At 34.6% G+C, this 25,233-nt stretch overlaps 1 protein-coding gene across 14 annotated transcripts in view; it reads right to left on the reverse strand.

Moving 5' to 3' along the window:
• IMMP2L (inner mitochondrial membrane peptidase subunit 2) overlaps positions 1-25,233 on the reverse strand; it is an 870,942-nt gene that overhangs the window by 565,893 nt on the left and 279,816 nt on the right. For 8 of the 14 annotated variants that reach the window (XM_077994813.1, XM_077994804.1, XM_077994807.1 and 5 more), the window contains one exon: positions 2,399-2,494. The exons of the other annotated variants lie outside the window; for them this stretch is intronic. In XM_077994813.1, the coding sequence (XP_077850939.1) occupies positions 2,399-2,494 (96 nt within the window). The remainder of the gene's footprint in view (positions 1-2,398; positions 2,495-25,233) is intronic. 14 annotated transcript variants of the gene reach the window in all.

Raw genomic sequence — 25,233 nt, forward strand, 5'->3', positions numbered from 1 at the left:
CTGGTACGATGTTCTCCCAATGCATCTTGCTTCTATCTCACTGTATTGCAATTTCTGCTTTGCCAGGCTGCCACCTACCCCTACTAGACTATAAACTGCTTCAGGTCAGAATTTCTCCATATTCCCAGTGAAAACATTGAACCTAACTCATCTTAGATGCTCAATAAATGTCTGCTCGATGAATGTACATTTTATCCAATGAATGTAGATTACATTCAATGCATGTACCTAAGTTAGCCACTTTTTAAAATGAGTAATCCTTTTACAGCATGATTAATAAATACAATCTCTAATATTTAAAAAAATAGGTTATTAGTAAAAATGACCTTATATAATTGGTGGTTAAATACCTTTGTATATAAATAAATGTGATCTCATTTTTAAAATGTCACAGTTCACTCCCTGAAATAAATACCTTAAATTACTTTTTGTAATAATGTTAGGTTCAAAATACTCTCTAACATTTAAAAGGAAATCAGAATTTGAGGAAATACCCATACAAAGTGAGTGGTATTTGACAAACTGACTATATAATAATTTCACTGAGATGACTTCTAGTATCAAATACAGGAAAAAGATAATCGTAACACAAAGAGGTTATTCAAAAACTTGACTAAGAAAAAAGTCACCAATAATTATTTTATTCAGGGAGTAAAAGTTATTAATTGTCAAAATATGAATTTTAAATTTGAGAAGATTTATAAGTATATATTTGTTTGAACAGTATCGGACTGGCCTTTTATTGGTTTATTGATATTTAGTGCCAGCACTTATAATGTGAACTTAGCAACAGAAGATAATTCTTATGAAATCAATATTCAACTTACATGAAATAACTTAAAAACTTACCAACAATATTCTAATGATTAAATACCTTTACCAAACAATGTCTAATGAAAGTCCAAATGTAAAAAATTAAAAATTCAATTATAGAATATAATTTTTACACACAAATTGTTTTGTAGTACCATCTTACAAAGTAAACATTATGTTTATTCTGTAGCTAAGATTTCTCCCCACAAGCAGAACTTGTTTGCAATATACAAGAAGACAACCCATTAACAAGTAACTTTAAGTAATGTAGTTGGATGGTCATTATAATACAAATGGTGCTATAAATTTCCCCTTAAGTATTGTTTTAGCTACATTCCACAAATCTTGATGTGTTTCCATTTTCATTTTCATACAGTTAAAAATATTTCCTTAATTCTTTTTTCTTTCTTAACCTCTGGGTTATTTAGAGGACAGTCATTTAACTGACAAATATGTAGAGATTTTCTACAAGTCCTTCATTATAGACACCTAATTTAATTTCATTAAACTCAGATAATATTCTTTGTATGATATAGATACAGATGTCAGTTACACCAGATTAATAGGGTTGTTCAGGTCTTCTATGTCTATACCTATTTCTGTCTACTCTGTCCATCAGTTATTCAGAAGGAATATTTAAATCTCCAACAAAAATTGGATTTGTGCCTTGCTCCTTGAGGTTCTGCCATATTTTGCTTCAAGTATTTTGATGCTGTTATTAGGTACATAAATGTTGTATTTTATGGCCTTCTTAATGAACTAAGCCTTCTATCATTATAAGATAATCTCCTTTTCCCCTGGATATATACAACCATGACTGGATTTGAATCTACCCTTTTGCTACTTGTTTTCTATTGCTTTTATCTGCCCTCAGCCTCTTTTTTCTCTTTTTCTACTTCCCTTGGATTAACTGCGTATTTTATATTATTCCATTTTATCTGCTTTCTTGACTTCGTAGCTATAATTCTTTTGACTGTTGTTTTAGTGGTTGGTTCACAGTTTATACTTTTAGTTTATCATGAACTGTCTTCAGGTAATATTATACCACATCATACATAGTATAAGAAATTTACATCAGTATTCTTACATTTCCCCCCTCCTAGCCTTTGCACTGTTACTATTATAATTTTACTTCTATATATGTCATGAAGTTCACAATATATTTTTATTATTTTTTACTTAGTCAAATAACTTTAAAAGAGACTCTAAGGGGAGAAAATTACCATTTTCAGTGTCATTTATTCCTTTATATAGTCCAGGTTTCTAACTGATAACATTTTTCTTCTGCCTGAAGAACTTTCCTTAGTGTATCTTTCAGTACAGATCGACTAGTGATTAATTTTTTCATCTTTAGTTTATCTAAACAAGTTTTTATTTCATCTTTACTTTTGTAAGATATTTTCACTAGGTATAAAATTCCACGTTGATGGCTGGAGATGGTGGCTCACACCTGTAATGCCAGCACTTTGGGAGGCCGAGGCGGGCAGATCACCTGAGGTCAGGAGTTCAAGGCCAGCCTGACCAACATGGGGAAACCCAAGTCTCTACTAAAAATACAAAATTAGCCAGGCATGGTGGTGGGTACCTGTAATCCCAGCTACTCGGGGCTGAGACAGGAGAATCATTTGAACCCAGGAAGCGGAGGTCGCGGTGAGCTGAGATCATGCCATTGCATTCCAGCCTGGGCAACAAGAGTGAAACTCCGTCATAAAAAAAAAATAAAAAAAATAAAAAAATAAAAAAATAAAAATTCCACATTGAGACTTTCTCTCTTTCTATAATTTAAAAATGTTATTCCACTGCCTCTGTGTTTCACTGTTTCCAAAGCAAAGACTCTTAACCATCTTTGTTACTCTGTACCTGATATATCTCTTTTTTTTTTTTACCTTCTTTTAAGATTTTCTCATTATCACTGGTATTAATCAGTTTGATTATGATATGCCTTTGTATCATTTTCTTGTGCTTGGAGTTTTTTTAGTTTATTCTACCTGAGTTTACAGTTTTTATTAATTGTCTTTCCCACCATTTTTTCAAATATTTCAGTCTAAAACTCTCTCCTCTTCATCAACTTGAATTACATGAATATTGAAGCACTTGAAATTGTCCTACAGTTCACTGATTCTCTCTTTTTTAAATTAGTCATTATTCTCTTTGTGGTTCATTTTGTGCAGTTTCCATTGCTATGATGTCACCTCATTAATGTCTTTCTTTGTAGACTCTAAACTGTCATATACCCATCCAGCTAATTTTTCATCTTAGGTCCTATAATATTCATCTCTAGAAGATAGATTTAAGTCTTTTTCATATCTTCCATTTCTGTGCTTCACGTGTTCAATCTTTCATCTCTTTTGAACTCATGAAATGTGACAATAACTATCTTAATGCTTTGTCTACTATTTCTCTCATTTCTGTGTGTGCTTTTTTTTAACTGATTGATGTTCTCCTCATTTTATGTCATGGTTTCCTGTGTCTTTGCATAAAAAGTAATATTTTTACTAGCTCCCAAACATGATTTTCACCTTTTGGGGTGGTAAATATTCTTGTGTTCTAATGAACATCTTTGAGCTTTGTTTTGGAAAACAAGTTACTTGGGAACAGCAAATCCTACAGAAGTTGGCTTTTAAACTTTGTTAGGCAAAATTGGCACAGCCTTTAATCTAGGGTGAATATGCTCCACTACTAGGCAATATTCTTCTGTTTATTCTATCTGATGCTTCGTGAGCTATGAGGTTTTCCACTTTCTGGCTGATAAGGGAACATGAATAATTCCCAGCCCTGTATAAATTCTGAAAATTATTCCCTGTGTTCTTTTGAGATGATTATTTCTCCAGCTTTTTATAGGTTTCCCACATGCTGATGGGTCCTCAGCTGAGGGCTGTACGCCGACCCTCTGCATATCTATGTAGTTTTCTCTCTGTGCATCTTCTCTCCAGTCACTACTCTGTCCTGCAAACTCTAGCCACCTGGACCTCCCCACTCTCCCAACTCTGTCTCATCAACCCTAGACGACCAACATTCAACTGGGTTCTCCTCCCTGCTGGGCCCTGGAAAAAATCTCTTAAGGCAATCAGCTGGTACAGTCAAAGGGTTTACCTCATTTGTTGCCATTCTTAAAGGATCATTGTCCTGAACTGTCTGATACTTAACGTCTGAAGACTCCCTTTCGTACGTTGTATCTGGTCTTTTTTATTTGTTTCTAGAAGGAAGGCAAATCCAGTTCCTGTAACTCCATCTAGGCTGAAACAATTAAATGGCCATTCTCTGGGAATAGAAAGTAAGAACCTACAACACTGACGTTTCCATAACTCAGAATGTATAATAATTTTTAAATGGACAAAAAAGAACAAATATCCAAAAGAAGAAACCTAAATATCCTAGTTGATGGAATAAATATTTCTGCACCCAGACATAATGTCTGACACATAGAAGGCTCAAAATAAATACTAAATTCATAATTCCTTTGAAGCTAATTAAAATTAGAAAAGATAATTCAGTAAAAGGAAGAAAAAAATAATGCTATCCTGTGCCTTAGATACTGAATAATTAATTCAATTGGATGTCCTATAAGAATAATTCATAAAATTGTGTATTGTGTTTTGTTTTGATTTACTGGAAAATTACAAACTAGCATGCCATATTCACATGTATTTTACCTTCATCTGAAATAAGTTAAATAAGAACGATTTTATAATTTGTTTCTTTTATTTTGGCAATATTTAACATAACTAAGATAAACTATATATTACCTTGTTAATATTAATGGTTAATATCAATGTTAATATTAATTTTAATAAACATATTTAGGCAAGATTTTAAAACTATAAAATAGAAGAAATTAAGCAAAATTTTTTTTTTTTTTTTTTTTTTTGGAGACAGAGTCTCGCTCTGTAGGAGAGCAGTGGCGCGATCTCGGCTCACTGCGAGCTCCGCCTCCTGGGTTCACGCCATTCTCCTGCCTCAGCCTCCTGAGTAGCTGGGACTACAGGCGCCCGCCACCGCGCCTGGCTAATTTTTTGTATTTTTAGTAGAGACGGGGTTTCACCGTGGTCTCGATCTCCTGACCTTGTGATCTGTCCGCCTCGGCCTCCCAAAGTGCTGGGATTACAGGCATGAGCCATCGCGCCCGGCCGCAAAAATAATTTAAAACAAAGCATTAATATAATATTTACCTATAATCATAGAAATTACACCTTATAAATGTATTAATCTGTTTCTTTAAAAAAAAATTAGGATCATTTCTACCATCATTCAGAGGGTTCAATTAGTCCAATCTGCTGTTTAAGATCTAGAGGCTTTATTCAGAGAATATGCAAGATCAGTCACCTTAGCTCATGAGCTCTAAAGTAAAATAGACTTCAAGATAGATAACACCTCTGTGAATTACTTATGCTCCCTAAGCTTTACCTTCCTGATCTGTAAAATGATGATAATGGTATCTATCCAATAAAGTAGTTGCAATAATAAAAGAAAGCATGAAGAGCACGTAACATAGTATTTGGCACTAAGCTGACTATTATTTTATTAGTTTAATGTTATTCTGCCTAGAAGTAAAGCCCTTATATGAAGAAGATGGACTCCAAAGCTGCATTGTCTTATATCCTATTCTCAAACGTTAAGGCTAGTCTTCTGGAATGTCAAGCTGTAATTTCTGGGGCTGCCATTAGTATTGCTTATGGAAACATAAGACCAAGTAAGGACACATAAAACTGGAGTAATTAGAAAACAATCCTGTACCATGAGGAAGAAGACAGTCTGGAAGTCTGGAAAAAGATGATGTATTACAGGGAAGAGAAGTTGAAAGGCCAAGGATTCACCCTATGGAACCTGTAAGGTTTTAAATCTTGGCTCCACTAGTTTACTTATGTTTGACTTTGGGCAAGTTACTTGACCCTATCTGTAAAGTGAAGACAATAGTAATACTTACCACATAAATTGTTAAGTTTCATTGACAATAACATGTATCACTCACTCACTCACTGTTAATATTATAAAAGCCAGGAAGATTAGAGAGTTAGAAAAGCATCAAATTCAAGGTTATAGAGATGGATTTTTTATTAAAGGAAGGAGTAGATTCCAGGGTCAATCTAATATAATTCTAGCTACTGTCTCTCTTTTAAGACCCAATCACAAATAATGAAAAAGAAAGGTTTTAGAGTGATAAAAGACCCATCAAAAGGTAAAATATCCACGCATGAAGATAGCTGTTATGACATAAGCTGAAGTGAAAGCTGACCTAACATAGACTTGTTACATGGAAAAATAGTTCTAATATTTTTTGATAATTTGGAATAGTATGTGGAAAAGTAAAAGTTTTGCAATCAGACAGACCTAGCTTGAGTAGCTTGAGTTCAATTTTGCCACTTAGTAGTTGTTTGACCTTGAATAAGTTCATTATATCCTCTGAATCCTAATTTTCACAATTGTAAGACAGGCATAACAACAACTGCCTTTCAGAATGACCCTGAAAATTAAATGATAAAGTATGTAATGTTCACGCTATAACTGCAATAATAGTAGCTTTCACTTTCACTATTTCACCAATAGTGGAAAACCATTCCCAAAGAAACAGCAACTTTCCAATATCTCTGCCCCACTCTGAATGGACCACTGTTTTTGTTGTAACAGACCATCTTTCTCATAGGTAAATCTGAACTAATTCCAAGTCTCTGTCAATTTGAATAACGAGTTCGAATCCACATCGTGTTCAACATTAGCCTAGTTCGTTTGTTATCCAAACTATCGCTGAGTAAATACTACTTTACTTTCCCTGAAATCACCTCCTTCACTTATTTCCCTTACACAAATGTCACATATAATATTCTTTATGATCAGGCCTCAAAAGCCAGCATTCACTCTCCTAGGCCCTAATTTCAACATAGTCTATTCATACGAATTAACAATACACCATTGTTAATTTTCACCAACTTTCAAAAAAATTTGAATTTAATGCTCTCACACTTAATGACAAGACAAAGATAAAATACGCAAGAATTATGAACACCTCCTTGGCCGAATCTATCATATTTACCAAAATTTGGAAAACAAAAATAACACTCTCTTAAGGCAAGGGTTCTTAATTTAGGTCTAGTTGATTATGAGAGAAAACAGACAAACACATGATGCAGAATATCAACCTGATAAGACCAATTCTTTGCAATCTCTTTATCTCTGATGATCCTTTATGCAATCCAGAAAACTTCATCTTCTCCCACATTTTCAACTGCTTCTGTTTTACTGCCAACTCCCATCAATTTGGCAAAAAGATGAGAGCAGTAATCACTGGAGAAAATGTAGGGGGAAAAATGAGCCAAATCAACTGACTTTGTTTCAATCGTCTATTTAATCTGCCCAATGAGCAAGCCTAAGTGTTCTTGCTAAAGGTAATTAAGCGGTATTTTGTAATTCCTGTTTTTTTTTTTTTAAGGTCTTGTTTTAAAAGTGTCTTAAAGGTGTTCTATAATGAAACACTTTTTGTCCTTAAGGAAACAGCTTTTGTCCGTAAGGAATAAGGTAGAAATAGATGCTAAGGTAATAATTTGGCATTACCATCTTATTTTCACAATAATGGATGTTTTGACATTGACAATAGATTTCCTCATTAGTACAATCAAAATTCAATTTGAATAGAATTTTAGGAGTAGCTCTTAAGGAAACAAAGGGTATCAATAATATAGAATGTTTCCTCAAGGATGTATAGCTACTGCTATGTTTCCATTTCTTCTAGTCAAAAATCAATGTCACACTAGGCTATAATGAATGGCTGCTTGTCAGCTGCACTTAAACTGACTGAAACTCATCATTCCTTTAAAATCTGTTCTTCTAGAAAGAGTAATTTAATAACTTGACTTATTTACGTTTGATTCAGACATATAATCTAACCATGGCTTAGAAAGCATTTTACACATAAGAAAAAACAAGCTGTCTTTATTAGTGTTAGAGATGTTTACAATATAGTCAATTTTTAAAGGAAGAACAGAAACTGTAGTCAATTATTAGATACATATTCACACCTGTTGTCTGTCATGTTTCAAACCCCTTAGGTGTGAGATGTAGTCAAGGAAAATAAAATGAAGAAGAACCAGCTGCAAAAACTGATTTTGTTCTCATATGGTAATTAAAAGGAAAAAGTGTACCATGTGTTGTATCTTTGACAATCCCATTATTTCATATCAAGGACAGTCCCATTTTCTTTTAACAGATTTGTGTTGCTGTCAAGTATGTTATAAAGGCTAGCACTTGTAGGTCCGGGCTATTGACCTAATTTATATTGGTAGTCTGTCCAATTACCTTTGCTAAATTTCTCCCTGAAGCATACTAGTCTGATGTCAGAAAAATTAAACATTTTCATTTTCATTCTCACTCCAACCCCCATACTTAAGTCACACTTAATGTGATTTTTTAAAAATCACATTAGACATCAAACCTAGTCAGGCCATGTCTTAGAAAGACAGAGGTGCTATAAACACCAAATGCTTTTAAAATGCAAAGCACAGAGCATCTAAAACTATATGTGGTACAGTTACAATAAATGAACACTCAGAATACATGTAAATGCTACACTGTCATGACCATATGCTTCTTGGAAAACCTTTAAGATAACAGTAACTTAAGTTACTGTTTGAATGGTAAATATTGTATTATGTTTGAATTGTGCTTAATTTACATTTAAGTCTTACTTTCAAAAAACTATTAATATGATTCTGAATATCATCAATAAGATTACATATACTTAAAGCACCTGTTAATACACTCCAAGTCACTATGGATGTGACTCATTTGAGGAATATATAATATAAAATAATTTGAAGTTAAAATAGGTCTTTACCAAAAAACGGTCACTTTAAAAACACGTTGACCACTGTCTTCTATGTATTGAATATAAAGTATGATTTGCTTTGTAAAATTTTATTCTTGTACAACAACAAGTAATATGCAAAGATGAAAATACATAATCTTTGGAACTAGACAGAGATAGATGCAAATTCTGGCTCTAGAGCTTGCAAAAACAAGACCAAAAAAATGCTTAACAAAATTAATACCCATCTAACCTACTTGGCAAGGACAGCCCTACACATGAAATGATTCTTACTGATACAATGTAACTGCCACACAGAAGCGTTTGATTCAAGAAAACAAAATGCAACTTGTTATGGCATTTGTAGTTAAGTACCAAGGGTCTAGCCAAATGTATATTGTGCTGTAACTTTTATACATAAGTATAAAGTGTGTAAATATGTAAGTTTAAAGTGTGCATATATATATATATATATAAGTATATATACCTATATATACACTTTTCCACCAAGGAAGAAATTACCAGATTTTCTATGTCTCTGGATGATTTATAGAACTCAGTAACTTGAAACAAAAGGAAGTAAATATACTTCAGTGGGAAAAAAAAACTTTTTTACAGTCAATGAAAAGAGGTATTTGCAGGTATTGCTACGGTATTTGTAGCCTCTAGCAAAAACATGTTGTTAAAGTTTAAAATGTCCTAACATTATATGTGAAAAATATGACTCACCTGACCCAGCCATGGAAAATGCCTTTAACCAATCTGTGAAATAGGTTTTCTTTCTAGATCATGAAGAATTATTCACTGAGAGAGTTTTGCATCACAGAAGTGATATTTTTAATGAAGGCTAAAATGAAAACAATAATTCAGAAAATCAAATATTAGTTTCCCTTACCATAAACTTTTCCTGAATATGCTTTAGGAAAATAGAGATAGCAAAAACAAAGCAGAACAAGGACAGGTGTTATGTTGCCCAGTGATCAGTCAGTTCAGTAATAAATCAGTCCCTTTGAGACACCGATTTTAATGTACAGCAGAAGTATATCAGCTAGGAGAAAATCCAATCTCTTCCAACATTATTTATGACAAAGCACTCCTAACTGAAGTCCAATTTGTTTGTGGAATTGCAGTCATTCTGATTCAACTAAACAATAAATGAATCTGCCTTTCATAGCTCCAACTCCAGAGCACAAAAGAAAACAAAAGAGAACTACATCACAACACTTCACAATCCATGGGCCCAGCTAAAAGAACAGTGGGAAAGCAGTTTTTGGAGTGTGCAAAAAAATCCAATGAGCTACAAAATACAATTCATTGACCTGAACCACCCATGTACTTTTTGCATTGGCTGTATTTCACCTAGTGAGCTATTCATAGCACACAAATGAGCTTGCTGGGAGCTTTATTACAATCCTTCTTCATTCTGAAGGCCTCGTGCATCACTGAATGCTGGACATCTCAGATGACCACTCAAAATACTCCTACAATTCAACCAAAGCCTATGGCACAACTAGATCATGATAATGACTAAAAAAGATAAATTCTGGGAGGCTAAAAACAGGAACAAGCTAGAATTCATCTATAAATTTATAACTATTCCTCAACTAATTAAGATTTTGGACTCTGACATACTATTTTCTTTCATAATGACTCTATTTAGAAACAATCTATTGTCCAGTGTTCTCTAACTGGTATTTCTTAATTTGTTACATTTACTAAGTTGTATTTTACCAGGGAAGAAAAAGGAGATCTTAAAATACTTATTTCTGTCATATCACAAATCTCTTTTTGTGCACTTTTCTTGTAAACCACATATCTGAAGGTGAAAAATATTGTTACTAAAAAAAATTCTTATTATTCTTATGCCAACTAAAGAGTAGTTGTTTTGAGAAGAAACAACAGGAATTTAAAAATGTATGGCATGACATTGCCTTGGTCACCAGCCATTCAATCATTCCCGAGATACATATTCTGAATGTGAAATATGTATTATATATTGAATTATGAAATATGTATTATGCTAAAAGAGTTCTCTGTAATACTAATTCTCCATCTAAAACTCTTGTAGAATTAAAAACTATGATATAACTGAGGCATGTTGACAGGAATGTACACAGTACTAGTAAATTCCCAAGTTGTTGAAGTTTTATATTCTTGCATGGACTAGTAATTTCCACAACAATAGGTTTTCCAGTCCTTCATGTGTTACATATATAATTTAAAAAGTTATATGCTTATAGAATTAAAGTGTTCAACTCTATATTTCTTATTGCTTTAACTAAATATTTACAAACTGCTTATAAGGAAAGAAAACTATCCATTTAGAAGAGAAAGTCATATTTGTCATTCATCACATAAACAGAACTAAAGGCAAAAAACACATGATTATCTTAATAGACTCAGAAAAGGCCTTTGATAAAATTCAACATCCCTTCATGTTAAAAACTCTCAATAAATTAGGTATTGAAGGAGCATATCTCAAAATAGTAAGAGCCATATATGATAAACCCACAGCCAATATGATACTGAATGGGCAAAAGCTGGAAGCATTCCCTTTGAAAACAAGACGAGGATGCCCTCTCTCACCACTCCTATTCAACACAGTATTGGAAGTTCTGGCCAGGGCAATCAGGCAAGAGAAAGAAACAAAGCATATTCAAATAGCAAGAGAAGAAGTTAAATTAACTTTGTTTGCAGATGACATAATCCTATATTTAGAAAATCCCACTGTCTCAGCCCAAAAGCTCCTTAAGCTGATAAACAACTTCAGCAACGTCTTAGGATACAAAATCAATGTGCAAAAATCGCTAACATTCCTATACACCAACAACAGGAAAGCAGAGAGGCAAATTATGAGTGAACTCCCATTCACAATTCCTACAAAGAGAATAAAATACCTCAGAATACAGCTAACAAGAAAAGTGAAGGACCTCTTCAAGGAGAACTACAAACCACTGCTCCAAGAAATCAGAAGACACAAACAAATGGAAAAACATTCCATGCTCATGGATAGGAAGAATCAACACCAAGAAAATGGTCATCTTCCCAAGTAATTTATAGATTCAATGTTGTTCCCATTAAACTACCATTGACATTCTTCAAAGAATTAGAAGAAACTATTGTAAAATTCATATGAAACCCAAAAAGAGCTTGAATAGTCACAACAATCCTAAGCAAAAAGAACAAAGCTGGAGGTATCACACTACTTGACTTCAAACTATACAAGGCTATAGTAACCAAAATGGCATGACACTGGTACAAAAACAGACACATAGACCAATGGAACAGAAGAGGGAACTCACAAATAAGACTGTACATCTACAACCATCTAATTTTTTACAAACCTTTTTCAAAGCACTGAAGTGCCAAACATAATATTTGTTGAAATTATCTAACTCCACAGATTGCAAGGCCATTTAAAAGCAATTCACTAAGAAATAAAATTTGTGCATCAAGTTACCTCTTATTTGAGCTAAGCATTTTTTCCCCCAAACCACCCTCGCTGAATGAGATTTCTGAGTGATAAAGGCCTTTAAAACTCTGCTTTGGTGGCTATGAATGATAGAGAAAAGACTTAAAATGTAAAGTTTCTTGTCTGTTTCTGGTCTTTTGTTTTGTTTTGTTTTATTGATTTCAAAATAAAATGAATGGTCCTAAGCACTCTGGAATGATCCTGAAAGTCTTTGAATATATGCAAACCTGCAAAGGGTAAAGTTTACAAATATGAGCCATAACAAATATGGAACATTTTTCTTTTCACCTATCAATCTCTCATCTGGTAAACAGAAATGAACACAAAAATGCTATTTCATGGATGAAAACTCTCTGAAATAGGATATTTCACTACCTAATATTGTACTCAAAGTGCTGCTTTAAATCTAGGGCAGACTGTCAGAATACTTAATACCTAGTTTATTGCATAATTGATGAACCCAATGTATTAACATTTTATTAGCAAAAAGAAAAAATCAGGTTACATCTACGTGCTCATTTAGCATGTATTTAGCTCATTTGTCCCTCTGTATACATGAGGGATTGGTTCCAGGACCACCCACATATAACTAAATCTGCACAACATAAGTCCCAGAGTCATCCTGCAGAATTCTCATATTAAAAAAGCCAGCCCTCTGTAACACAAGTTTCGTATCCCTCAAATCCAAGTCTGGTTGAAAGCAAAGCCACATATAACTGTGCAGTTCCAACTTGTGTTGTTCAAAGGTCAATTGTGTATTGTTTCTCGGAAAAATCTTCAGCTCTTTATCAACATTAATTTTTGCATAGCAAACATATATGTAACTCTCAAATGTAATTAACATAATGCAGTAAAAATTTTAATTATCCACGATCCTATACCCAAATATAACTACTTTACATTTTTAATCTATAATCTACAAGAACGCATCAAGGTTTTCTATACAGATGAAACTGCCAGTTAAATAGCAATTCCACCTCCACCCCAATTCCACTATTGTAACGACCACCACCAATACAAATTTTAAAGCATATCTTCCCACAGCAATCAAACTGGGCACCAATCCTTGGAGACAAATATGTCTTCTAAGCATGACTGCACATATCATAATTAAAGAAAACTAACAAACCTCAAGTTCAAACTGAATGTGTTCTTTTCCATGAGGATAGAATGCATTCTCAGATATATCACAGGCACAACACCGACAGCTGCAATTTGAAAATTTCACAGTATAAAATGAGTGAAACAAAAGAATGGTTGGAGAGGGAGTGAGAGAAAGGAGGGTGATGATCATCCATTTTACAAAAACATGCTCCACTTAAAATGATTCATTACAGCATTTTTTTTTTTACAGAGAAGCGCCACCTAATAACAAGTGAAAGTTTTTGTTAATTATACACTATAATAAGGGAATTAATTAGACTATAATTATTATAGTATATAATTTTAAATTTTCATATGCATGTACCATTTTACCCTAATAAAATCCTGTAAGTTACACATTATGTCACAAGTTTACAGAAGAAGAAAATGAAGTTCAGGAAAGGTGACTGAGCCATCCAGGATCTGAAAGATGAAAGAGCTAGGGATAGATGAGTCAGGACTTGAACTGAGGTCTACTCTTTCAAAATCTCATGCTTCGGTTAACACAAGCTTTCTTGGAACACTCAGAATAGAGACAGTGTACTTCAATAACTATTGTCCAAACCAAAAGCTTCAGAATTCTTTCCAAGAAAAGATTATATATCTATACAATGCTTCTAACAAGATAATAACTCCCACATACTAGTTTTGTCTGTATTCTATTGTTCAAAGCTGTAATTACCAAGGAATGTTTCTGGAAACAATAAATGCTTTTTTAAAAACTTTTCAAAGATATTCAATGAGCAGCATATTCCAAACAATAAATCATAACTATTTCTCAAAAAATTAAAATGAAGCATAGAGATTTATATTATACATTGTATATTCTTTCTTTGGGAAGTATTTTTATTTAAAACAAAAAATTAGTTGCTTGATTTAGATAGTATTCTAGCAAGCCCATTTAAACAAATGTTCTTTTTCCTTGTTTTAAAGTACTATGCTATTTAGGTTTATTCATACAAAAACATTTATTTACCAAAGTTACATAGTTACAAAATGGCATACATGAAAGTTAAACTTTGTTTTGCTTTTAAACCAAACAGACTTCAAGTTCTAGATCTGCAAATGATGTACATATGAACTGTAACAATTTATTTGAAAAATAATGTTTAAATTGAATATTATTTTCTACATATAACACTTTGATAACTGTGGTTCACTGTGTAAGGTAATATATTTTCTTCTTCTAATTCCTTTTGGAAACCAACTCCAAACGAATAGAATATGTCAATGAAATACCCCATTGAAGAAGGATTAACACAGTAAACTGTACTCCACATTTACAAATACGCAGTTTCATTGTTAAAATATGCTTGCAGCTTCTCATTCTCACCACAGATTTTCACTATATGTCCATTGTTCATACAGGACCATGCTGCCTAAAGAGAAAAGTTCTCCTAAATCAAGTAAAAGGGTTTTTCTGTACCACAGGAAAATCATAAGATAGAGTACCCCTAAAGGGAATCAAGGTGGCTCTTCAATAATTTAACTCTCTGCCCTGAATTGCCACATTAAATTGTCATATACTGTGAATTCACACCCTCTGAGAAAAAACATTTTCAAAATACCTGAGTTGTATTGACTCTAAAAGACAAAAAATGTAAAGGCAAGAAGCAGTTTCAGGTATTTGACTAAATAATATCTGCGTAGATCATCAACTCCAGAGATCTTTCTAAAGATGATGAGTCCATCATTTTTCTAAGTAAGCACCTTAAACTACCTACAATAGATAAAAGTAGACGAGACCTACACAATTATATTCCAGCCAAATGCCACAGCGTAAGATTTTCTCTCAAGACATTTATCAGATTATGATCTTAATATAATCTAACCAGAAGATAACAAACAGTTTTCTCAGATTCTGCAAGGGAAAAATCCAACAAAGGCTTAACTCGGTTAGCAGTGTTTCACACACAACTCATAATAATTCCCACTGACAGCTGTCACACTAAAAGAGCCATCTTACTAAAAATGAATAATATGAAATAATCCATATTATATATTAATAGGGGTGTTATTCAATTATTGTGTTTTAAATGAAAATTAGTCTAAAAGCCTATCGTTCTGTAGGACAGACTGATTCAGGTCACCTGTTACAACATTAAACATTTTCTGCTTTCCCTGCATCTCATTAAACATGCTATTGCAAGTTTAAATAACTCCAAGCCTTCATTTACACAATCACCCATTTTGTTATTGTTTACAGCAACCTAATTTGGCACATAAAAATTCAGGCAGCATTGGATTCATATTACACTGAAGCATTCATTTTTAATATAATTGCGTTCTTTAGTCTAACAAAAGCTAGTTCAGTAGGGATTTTACTCATGTGAGTCTTCCATTATTATACAAGGCAAATTCTTCTAAGATTTTGTACCTTTCTTTGCCCTACTGATTCATTTCTCTATAAATTAAAAACTCACTATAAGCTTAAACTAGCTTATTTGCTTAAACAACACAGTGAATGATTACACTGGTACAAAATATATGGTCTATACATCCTTAAAACACCTTTTTCTTTTTCTTTTTTTTTTTAATTATTATACTTTAAGTTCTAGGGTACATGTGTGCCTAACGTGCAGGTTTGTTACATAGGTATACATGTGCAATGTCAGTTTGCTGCACCCAACAACTTGTCATTTACATTAGGTATTTCTCCTAACACTATCCCTCCCCCAGTCCCCCACCACACAACAGGCCTTGGAGTGTGATGTTCCCCTCCCTGTGTCCACGTGTTCTCATTGTTCAACTCCCACTTATGAGTGAAAACATGTGGTTAAAACACCTTTTTCTAAAGGATATTTGATTTAATAATTAAGCAAGGCATGTTTTCCTAGCACAATAATATGTAATTACTAAACCCCAAAACTTAACATAAAGGTTAATAAGGAAACTCTTGGAACATCAATAAAATAATGATAACTGGGAGTTGTTCCTTTATGCTTCCTGCTACCACAAATCTCAATGATGCAGACATTTGGAGAAATATATTAAAAGATTAGTTAACATGTCACCCCTCATATGTGGGTGATCATGGAGTACAATGTAAATACTAGAGAAGAAAAATAGGTGAATTGATTGAAAACAAGAAGATCAATGGTAAAATATAAAACATGTTCACAAGATAGTAGGGCCTTAGTCACTACCATCCATATTGTTCATTCATATTTATAAATCTTCTACATGATGGCTCATATATATTAATCCCATTTAAAATACTGGTTTTATGAAGAAAAGCATTTTTTAATTGTTAGTTTTAATTTTTTTATTTTTTTGAAAAAGAGTCTTGCTCTGTCGCCCAGGTTGGAATGCAATGGCATGATCTCGGCTCCTGGCAACCTCCATCTTCCAGGTTCAAGTGATTCTCATACCTCAGCCTCCCAAGTAGCTGGAATTACAGGTGCCTGCAACCACACCTGGCTACATTTGTATTTTTAGTAGAGATGGGGTTGTGCCATGTTGGCCAGGCTGGTCTCAAACTCCGGACCTCAAGTGATCTGCCCGCCTTGACCTCCGAAAGTGCTGGACTTACAGGTGTGAGCTGCCGTGCCTAGCTAGAAAAACATATTTTTGAAATAAATATGTTAAAACTACACTTTTCAGTACTTATACTTAAGTACTGAATGGACACTAGGACATGATTAACTGAGGAAATAAAATAATTAATTATAGCCATGCATAACTTTGGCAATTTCATCATTATGGGAAGTGTACTTACACAAAGCAAGATGGTACAGCCCAGTACACACCTAGGCTCTATGGTCTAGCCTATTGCTCCTAGGCTACAAACCTGTACAACATGTGACTGTACTGAATACTGTAGGCACCTGTGACACAATGATAAGTATTTGCATAGCTAAACATACCTAACATGTCTAAACATAGAAAAGGTAAAGTAAAAATCTGGTATAAAAGATTTAAAATGGTACCCCTGTATAAAGTGTATAAGCTCCAAGAATGGAGCTTACAGGCCTGGAAGCTGCTCTAGGTGAATCAGTGAGTGAGTGATGAGTGAACATGAAGGCCTAGGACATTACTGCACTACTGTAGACTTTATAAACACTGTACATTTAGGCTACACAAAATTTATTTTAAATTTTTTCTTCAAATTAGGCTGGGCATGGTGGCTCATGCCTGTAATCCCCAAACTTTGGGAAGCCGAGGCAGGAGGATAACTCGAGGTCAGGAATTTTAGACCAGCCTGGGCAACGTAGCTTAAGTTTAATTTTAATTTAAAAATTTACTAAAATTAGCCAAGAGTGGTGGCACATGCCTATAGTCCTAGCTACTCAGGACACTGAGGTAAGGGGATCTCTTGAGGCCAGGAGTTCAAGGATACAGTAAGCTATAATGACACCACTACACTCCAGCCTGGGAGACAGAGTGACCCTGTCTCTAAAAAATAATTTTACAACAATAATAATAATAAATTAAGCTTAATTTACTAATATTTTTATAACTTTTAAAATCTTAAATTTTTTTGCTTTTTATAATAACACAGCTTAAAACAAGCGCATTATGTAGCTGTAGAGAAATACTTTTCTTTAAACCTTTATAAGTCATTTTCTATTTTAAAAAATTATTTTCTTTTTTAAAAAAATATTTTAAATATTTTCCTTAAAAACTAAGACACAAACACACAAATCAGGCTAGGTCTGCACAGGGTCAGGATGATCAATATCACTGTCTTCTACCTCCACATCTTGTCCCACTGAAAGGGTTTCAGGGGCAATAACATGCATGGAGCTGTCATCTCCTATCATAACAATGCCTTCTTCTGGAATACCTACTGAAGGACCTGCCTAAGGCTGTTTTACTATTAACTTTTGTTGTTTAAGTAGAAGAACTACACTCTAAAATGATTTAAAATACAGCATAGTAAATACATAAGCCAGTAGCAGTTATTTGTTATCATGATCAAGTATTATGTAATGTACATAATTATATGGGCTACACTTTTATACAACTGGCAGCACAGTAGGTTTGTTAACGCCAGCATTGCCACAAACACACGAGTAGTGCATCGTGCTACAATGCTATGACAGCTATGACTTCACTAGGCAATAGGAATATTTCAGGTCCATTATAATCTTATGGGACCACCATCATATATGCAGCTCATTATTACCTGAAATGTCATTATGTGGCTCATGACTATATGTAAATTGTAATTTGAATTCTACAAAACTGGGATTAAGCTACATTGTCCCCTTGGCCAGTTCACTACAGAGCAGAATATGGTATAAAGTAATTCATTTTTAGACCTAATCAAGAGAGATTATGTTAACTAAAAGAACAAAGTAGATTCAAAATTTTGGGATGGCACCTATAAGGTAACGTGAAGGTCTCTACCTATAAAGATATTTTCATGATAATATTCTTATACACCTCAGAATTCCATTTTGCAAAACAATTTAATCATAATGGGTTGTGGTACTTTAGAAAATATGTAAGAATAAGTCATTTTCATATGAAATATGAGGAAGAGACTGTTTCTCTAAAGGAGTATACAGTCAAAAAGGTATTAAAATTGCAGACATAAAATTATACTACAAATACATGACAATAGAGAATTTTTTTATTGTCCTATCAAGTTTCCCATTTGTGAATTTAATAAAAACAGACCAGCTTAAATTAAATCAGTAGATAAATACTTTTAAAATGGCAATTCTTACTATTCTTGATTACAGTGTACATACATAGGGATAAAAAAACATGTTTGATGCTGCTATAAAGACACAGGCACACGTATGTTTACTGCAGCACTATTCACAATAGCAAAGACTTGGAATCAATCCAAATGTCCCTCAGTGACAGACTGGGTTAAGAAAATGTGGCACATATACACCACGGAATACTATGCAGCCATAAAAAAGGATGAGTTCGTGTCCTTTGTAGGGACATGGATGCAGCTGGAAACCATCATTCTCAGCAAACTGTTACAAGAACAGAAAACCAAACACTGCATGTTCTCACTCATGGATGGGAATTGAACAATGAGATCACTTGGACACAGGAAGGGGAACATCACACACTGGGGCCTATTGTGGGGAGCAGGGAGGTGGGAAGGATAGCATTAGGAGATATACCTAATGCAAATGACGAGTTAATGGGTGCAGCACACCAACATGGCACATGTATACATATGTAACAAACCTGCACATTGTGCACATGTACCCTAGAACTTAAAGTATAATAATAATTTTTTTAAAAAAACATGATGTTTGAAATGAGGGATATTTAGAATCAGGAATGAAAATTCCAGGAAACCAAGCACTATGAATCTCAGTAAAAAAAAGATGCCCTTCTCTAGTTAACACATAACTCTCAGTATAACATAACAAGTTCGTAGGTCAAGAAACTTCCATTAAGTTATTTAAGTTGATCTATTTAATAACATGACAAATATTTAATTATGGTTAATTTCTCCACAGCTAAGTATAGGATGAAGATGAACAAGCCTCCTGAAAGTTCTCTCATCATAGTTTAGCTCTCTGAGGTAACTGAACCTCATAATATTCCCTGTATATTCACCAACACCTCCCACAACATGATTTCCCTCCCTGACCGGATCCCACTGAAATACTGACTTAGTTGTTCTTTACGTATAGTACAGATGAAATTAATGAAAACTAATTAAGGAATTATTCTTCTTTGTCTTATGTGACCAAGTCAGGGAACTATTTTTAAAAAGCTATTAACAATTTAAATTCCCTTTATTTTCTGATTCAGGGCTTCATTCATTCAACACATTGTGAAGATCTACTATGAACTAAATTACCAAATGTCTTGAACAGAACTCAGGAAGGTTGGAGTCTAGTGAATAAGACATATACTTTCTAGAATAAGTATAACATAACATGTAAATGATATAGCAGACAAAGGTACTGGTTTCTACAGGAGAATTCTTAATCCAGACTAAAGAAAATAAAGTGAAACATCAGGAAATAGTTTTAGGCTAAATCATCAAGGAGCTAGTTATTCACATGATTCAGATAGGCCATTTCAGGCACAAAAATTCAGGAACAAAATGCATTAAGACCTTCAAGGGGAAAGACATATACATATGAGTGAGAAAGGGACTGCACTGCGGTCAGAAAGGTAAGCAAGGACTTGAGTGTCGTGCTAAGAAATATGATTTTACCCTGAAGGTTATGGGGAGAGACTAAAGAATATTAAGCTGAAGAGAGAGATATGACCAGATTTGACTTTTAAAAAGATCATATTGGAAACAATATACCAGTATTCTGTTAGGAGATGACGGTGGTAATTTAAGTGAGAAATGATGAGGTCCTCGGCCAAGGCAGTGGTAGTAGGGATGCAAAAACAAGAATTCAATCAATAAATACAGAGTAGAACCTACTATGGTTGGGTATCATTCAAGGCACTAAGAATAAAACAATGAACAAAAACCTCAGCCTATAGGAACTTATATTCTAATGGCACAAACAATCTATAAACAAGATAAATAAAATAATAGTATTTCAGATAGGGATAAGTATAAAAGAGAAAAACACTGGAAAGAGGAAGACGATGTATCAGGGAGTGGGACTGAAATCTTATACAGAGCAGCCAGGGAGGGTTAATAAAGGCCTGAATGCTAGTAAAGGCCTGAATGAAGTGAAGGAACAGGCTATGAGAAGATCTAAGTCTAGAGCATTTCCATAATAGGGAAGAGCAAGTACAACAGCCCTGCAGCAGGGCTCTGTCCTCTGGAGTTCTTGTCCTCTGGAGTTCTAAGTAAATACACTAACAGTATTTAACCAAGAGGCAGAAATAATCTGTAGCAAGATGTCCCTAGATAAAGATTACCTATAGTAAATAGAACGTGAGATTTATGAGGTATATCTTCATAGATAATATCTTCAACAGATAGAACTGTCTAGAGTATTAAATGGAGATGTTTCACAATTTAAATATTCCTGCTACGTGAGGTAATCCCATGCACATCATATGGAGACTTCATCTGCTCTGAGCCAGAGAATCCTGTCCAATGTGGAAAGGACCCTGGAAGCTGCCCTTGATATCCTGGACCTCTCTCTCTCACTTGACTAAGCTTTTAGAATGCCTGTATCTTTGACATTAATTAATAGAGTTTGATACTGGGCAAGATCTCTAATGCATGTTTATCTGATTTGACAGTCTGGGTCCTGTATGTTTGCTCAGGGAGGAAGGGCCCACTATGGCTGCTATATTGTGAATGGGAGGAGAGTCATAAAAAAATGATTTCAGAGGGTTAATGAGTAGTCAGATAATATAGTCCCTTGTAAGCCATTGTAAGGCCTTTGACTTCTGCTCTGAGAGAGGTGGGAAAACATTGAAGGGTCTGGAGTAGATAAGTGACATGGTAATTGTTACTGGTGTCTTCAGAAAATACTATAATGTGCCAAGGACAGAAACAAGGAGACTAGTTAGGAAGCTGTAACAAGTAGGTGAAAGATGTTGGTAGCTGGGAGAGGTACAGGTAGTGAGAAGTACCTGTATTCTGCATATATTTTGAAGAAATAACCAAAAGAATTTCCCAACAGATTGGATGTAAAATATGAAAACAACAAAAGAAAGAGGACTCAAGGATAACCTCAAGTTTTATGCCCTGAGCATGTGGAAGGATAAAACAGCTATTTGTTGAAATGAAGAGAACCATGGGAAACAGCTTAAATAGGAATGAGGAGGAGTTCTTTGGATATACTGGGTTTCAAATCTAAGTAAACATCTAAATGCAGATGAGAAGGGGACCATTGGATATATGAGTCTGGATGTATAGGAAAGAAGTCTGGGACAGACAGATAAATTTAGGAGTCATCAGCATATCAATAGCATTTTTAAACTACAAGCCTGGATGAAATAACTAGAGAGTCACTGTTACTAGGGAAGAGGTCCATGAACTGATACCCGGGGTGCTCTAATTTTTAGAGATCAGTAAAAGGAAGAGGAGCAAGCAAAGATGACTGAATAGTGACTAGGGAAATTAGGGAAACACTAGGAGAGCATGGCTTTACTGGAAGGCAGAGGAAGAAAGCATTTCGAGGAAGAAAGAATGCATTTGTGCCTTTTTAACAGTAAAGAAAAATGAGGATTAAAATTTGTCCATTGGATTTCCCAACATGCTGGTCACTGGTGACCTTAATAAGAAGATATATTTAAAAAGCAAAAAACATCCCCCATTTTAGATATCTAAAAATAATTCCTAAAGTTCTGTCTAGGATGAATGGGTGATAGGCTACAGATGGACGTAGTGAGTACAGTTATAATAACCCATACGCAGCTTCAAAGTATAAGGAAAAATGCCCAATTACATTTCTAACTAATACAGTGTTAAAACTTAAAATGAAATTTAAACACATTAACACAGAAAATCAGGGAACAAAGTCTCACATCATACAGTTTACTATTTTCTACCTGTCTCTTCTTAAAATGAGATAATGACCATCACCTGACAAGGACACAGGCTTATTTACAAACAAAACTGTCTTGGATTAAAGGACCTCCTGTGTTTAAGAGGCGAGATTCAGATTTAGGTCTACAAGCTTGCCCAATAGTGTCAAATCCTCTGGGTAGAGAAGATATTTCCAAATCAGACATTTCTGCTGGAAACAGCAGATGGGAATTTTCTTTTATTTTATACATACCCTCTTGGCAAATATATCTCTGAAAAACTTGCCCTGCAGAAACTAATTGTCTAAGCAAGATTTTTTTTTTTTTTTTTTTTTTTTTAGGTTTTCGCCCAACAGGAATCAAATCTGTGAATAGAGAATTTAAGGCTGGATACCAGCACTATTTTCGACTTGATTACAAAGCAGAAACCGAGAAGACCAGGTACTGACTGGCTAGTTACAGAGAAGATTAGACGGTTAGATTGGCATCGAAGGAAAATGCATGGCCAGCTGGGAGGCTGCCTCACTACCTTAATGCCAGGGATACTAGATATGGAAATAGCCATCCATTTCCAGTCTCTGTTGAAGAAGCAGTTTTCTCATATTGGTAAATGTGGCTCAAGGTGGAGAAAGGGCTAAATCTCCCAGAAGCGAAGCTTTCGTACCCACAGTTGTGCAGCATGATATGCTGTAGGGCAGAAACCAATGGGAAAGGATGCTGATATACTGAATTCCCCCTATTAAATTCCAACCCTTTGTTACCTGCATCTTTTACACAAATAAGCAAGACTTAACTGTTTAAAGCAAGCAAGTTTGTTTACACATCATTGGAAACAATTATCAACTTGATGAGCTTCAAAGAGCTGTGGGATAATTTAGTACTAATCTAAAGAGATAGACAACATTTCTAAAATGTTGCTTATTTTAGCAGAAAACAGTTTAAGGCAGATTCCTTTCCACATGGTTCAGCTGACAGCCAGCTGCCCACATAAATTCACGTGAGTACATTCTCCCCAACTGTTTCTGAACATAGAATAGGCTATATTACTAAAAGCCTTTTTCTGTTGGAAATGTATTCTATTGAACACTTTTTCTCCTAGGCCTCAGCTGCACTTTTATGAGCAGTATATTGAACCCAAATCAAAATCTCAACTTTGTGTTGAGATCTCTGATTCTCAACAGAATCTGGTAAATATCAATTTGATTTAACAAACCATTTTGGAGCAGTGACAATTTGTCAGGAGCTGTGCTAATGAAAATATGATTTAGAGACCACTTCTTATCATCAAGGATTCAAGGATGGGGTGAGCAGGGACAAAGGAATCAGAAAAAAATTTCATGGAAGGGACATTATTTGACATGGACTGTGAAACATGGCTAGGGTTTCAAAGGGTGGAAGAACATTCCTAAAAGAAAACACAAGGTGCAAAGACCCAGAAGGGCAGAAGCATTGAGTCTGCACAGGCCCAAGAAAAGCCTGCTCAGAAATTGCTCAAGATTTCAGAGTAGCAGAGTGAGATGATCCAGGTTTGAATTTTTTGAAAATCAGACTAGGGTCAGGATAATGAAAGCTCTAAAAATATGAGAAAGAGAGAGAAAGAAAACAAGCATTTGTGGTCAAGAAAAGACATGACAGGGGGGTTCTGTTTTTATTCAGGGAAATTTAAAGGAAAGTCGATTTTTGTAGGCATTACAAGATTAGAGTCTACATGACTGGGTTAATGACTGATTACCCAAGTCAGTGAGGTCTTCCCTGACCAACCTATCCTAAAATCATAGCAGCCTGCTCTCACACATACCCCCCAAGCCTCGTTTTGAGTTGATTTTTTAAATAGCACTTACCACAACCTAACATACTTTAAACATGTTGAAACATATATTAAAGCATATTTTACTTATTTAGTTTATTGTCTGTCTTCCTTAAATATAATATAATATTTATGAGGACAGTGACTGCTGTATCTCTACAAACACAGGTAATTTCACTAAATGCATAAATACATGAATGAATGTAAAAATGACGGAAATCTAATGCTGTCATTAAAAGAAACCAGGCAGCCAGGCACGGTGGCTCACACGTGTAATCCCAGCACTTTGGGAGGCTGAGATGTGCGAATCACTTAAGGTCAGGAGTTGAAGACCAGCACGGCCAACACGGTGAAACCCTGTCCCTATTAAAAATACAATAATTAGCCAAGTGTGGTGGCATACACCGGTAATCCCAGCTACTGGAGCGGCTGAGACAGAAGAATCACTTGAACCCAGGAGACAGAGGTTGCAGTGAGCCAAGATCGCACCATTGCACTCCAGCCTTGGCGACAGAGGGAGACTCCATCTCAAAAAAAAAAAAAAAAGGAACTAGGTTCTATCTCCAGCTCTGGCACTAAGAACATCAGTTTAGCCAAGTCGTTTTTCTTCCATAAAGTGCATTTTCCTCATCTATAAAATTGGGGTTTAATTGAACTTACATATACCCACTTTAAAATTAGTCTAAGACCCCAGTCAAACAGCCAAGACTATGACATTCTCCTGCCAGACATATGAAATTGCCACATTATTGTCATGCCACTGCCCTCTTATACATGTGGTTAAAGTAGCTTAGCCAGAAAGAACTTATGATGCAATAGACATGCTTC

Source organism: Macaca mulatta, chromosome 3 (assembly GCF_049350105.2).
Source record: "Macaca mulatta isolate MMU2019108-1 chromosome 3, T2T-MMU8v2.0, whole genome shotgun sequence".
Taxonomy (NCBI): Eukaryota; Metazoa; Chordata; class Mammalia; order Primates; family Cercopithecidae; genus Macaca; species Macaca mulatta.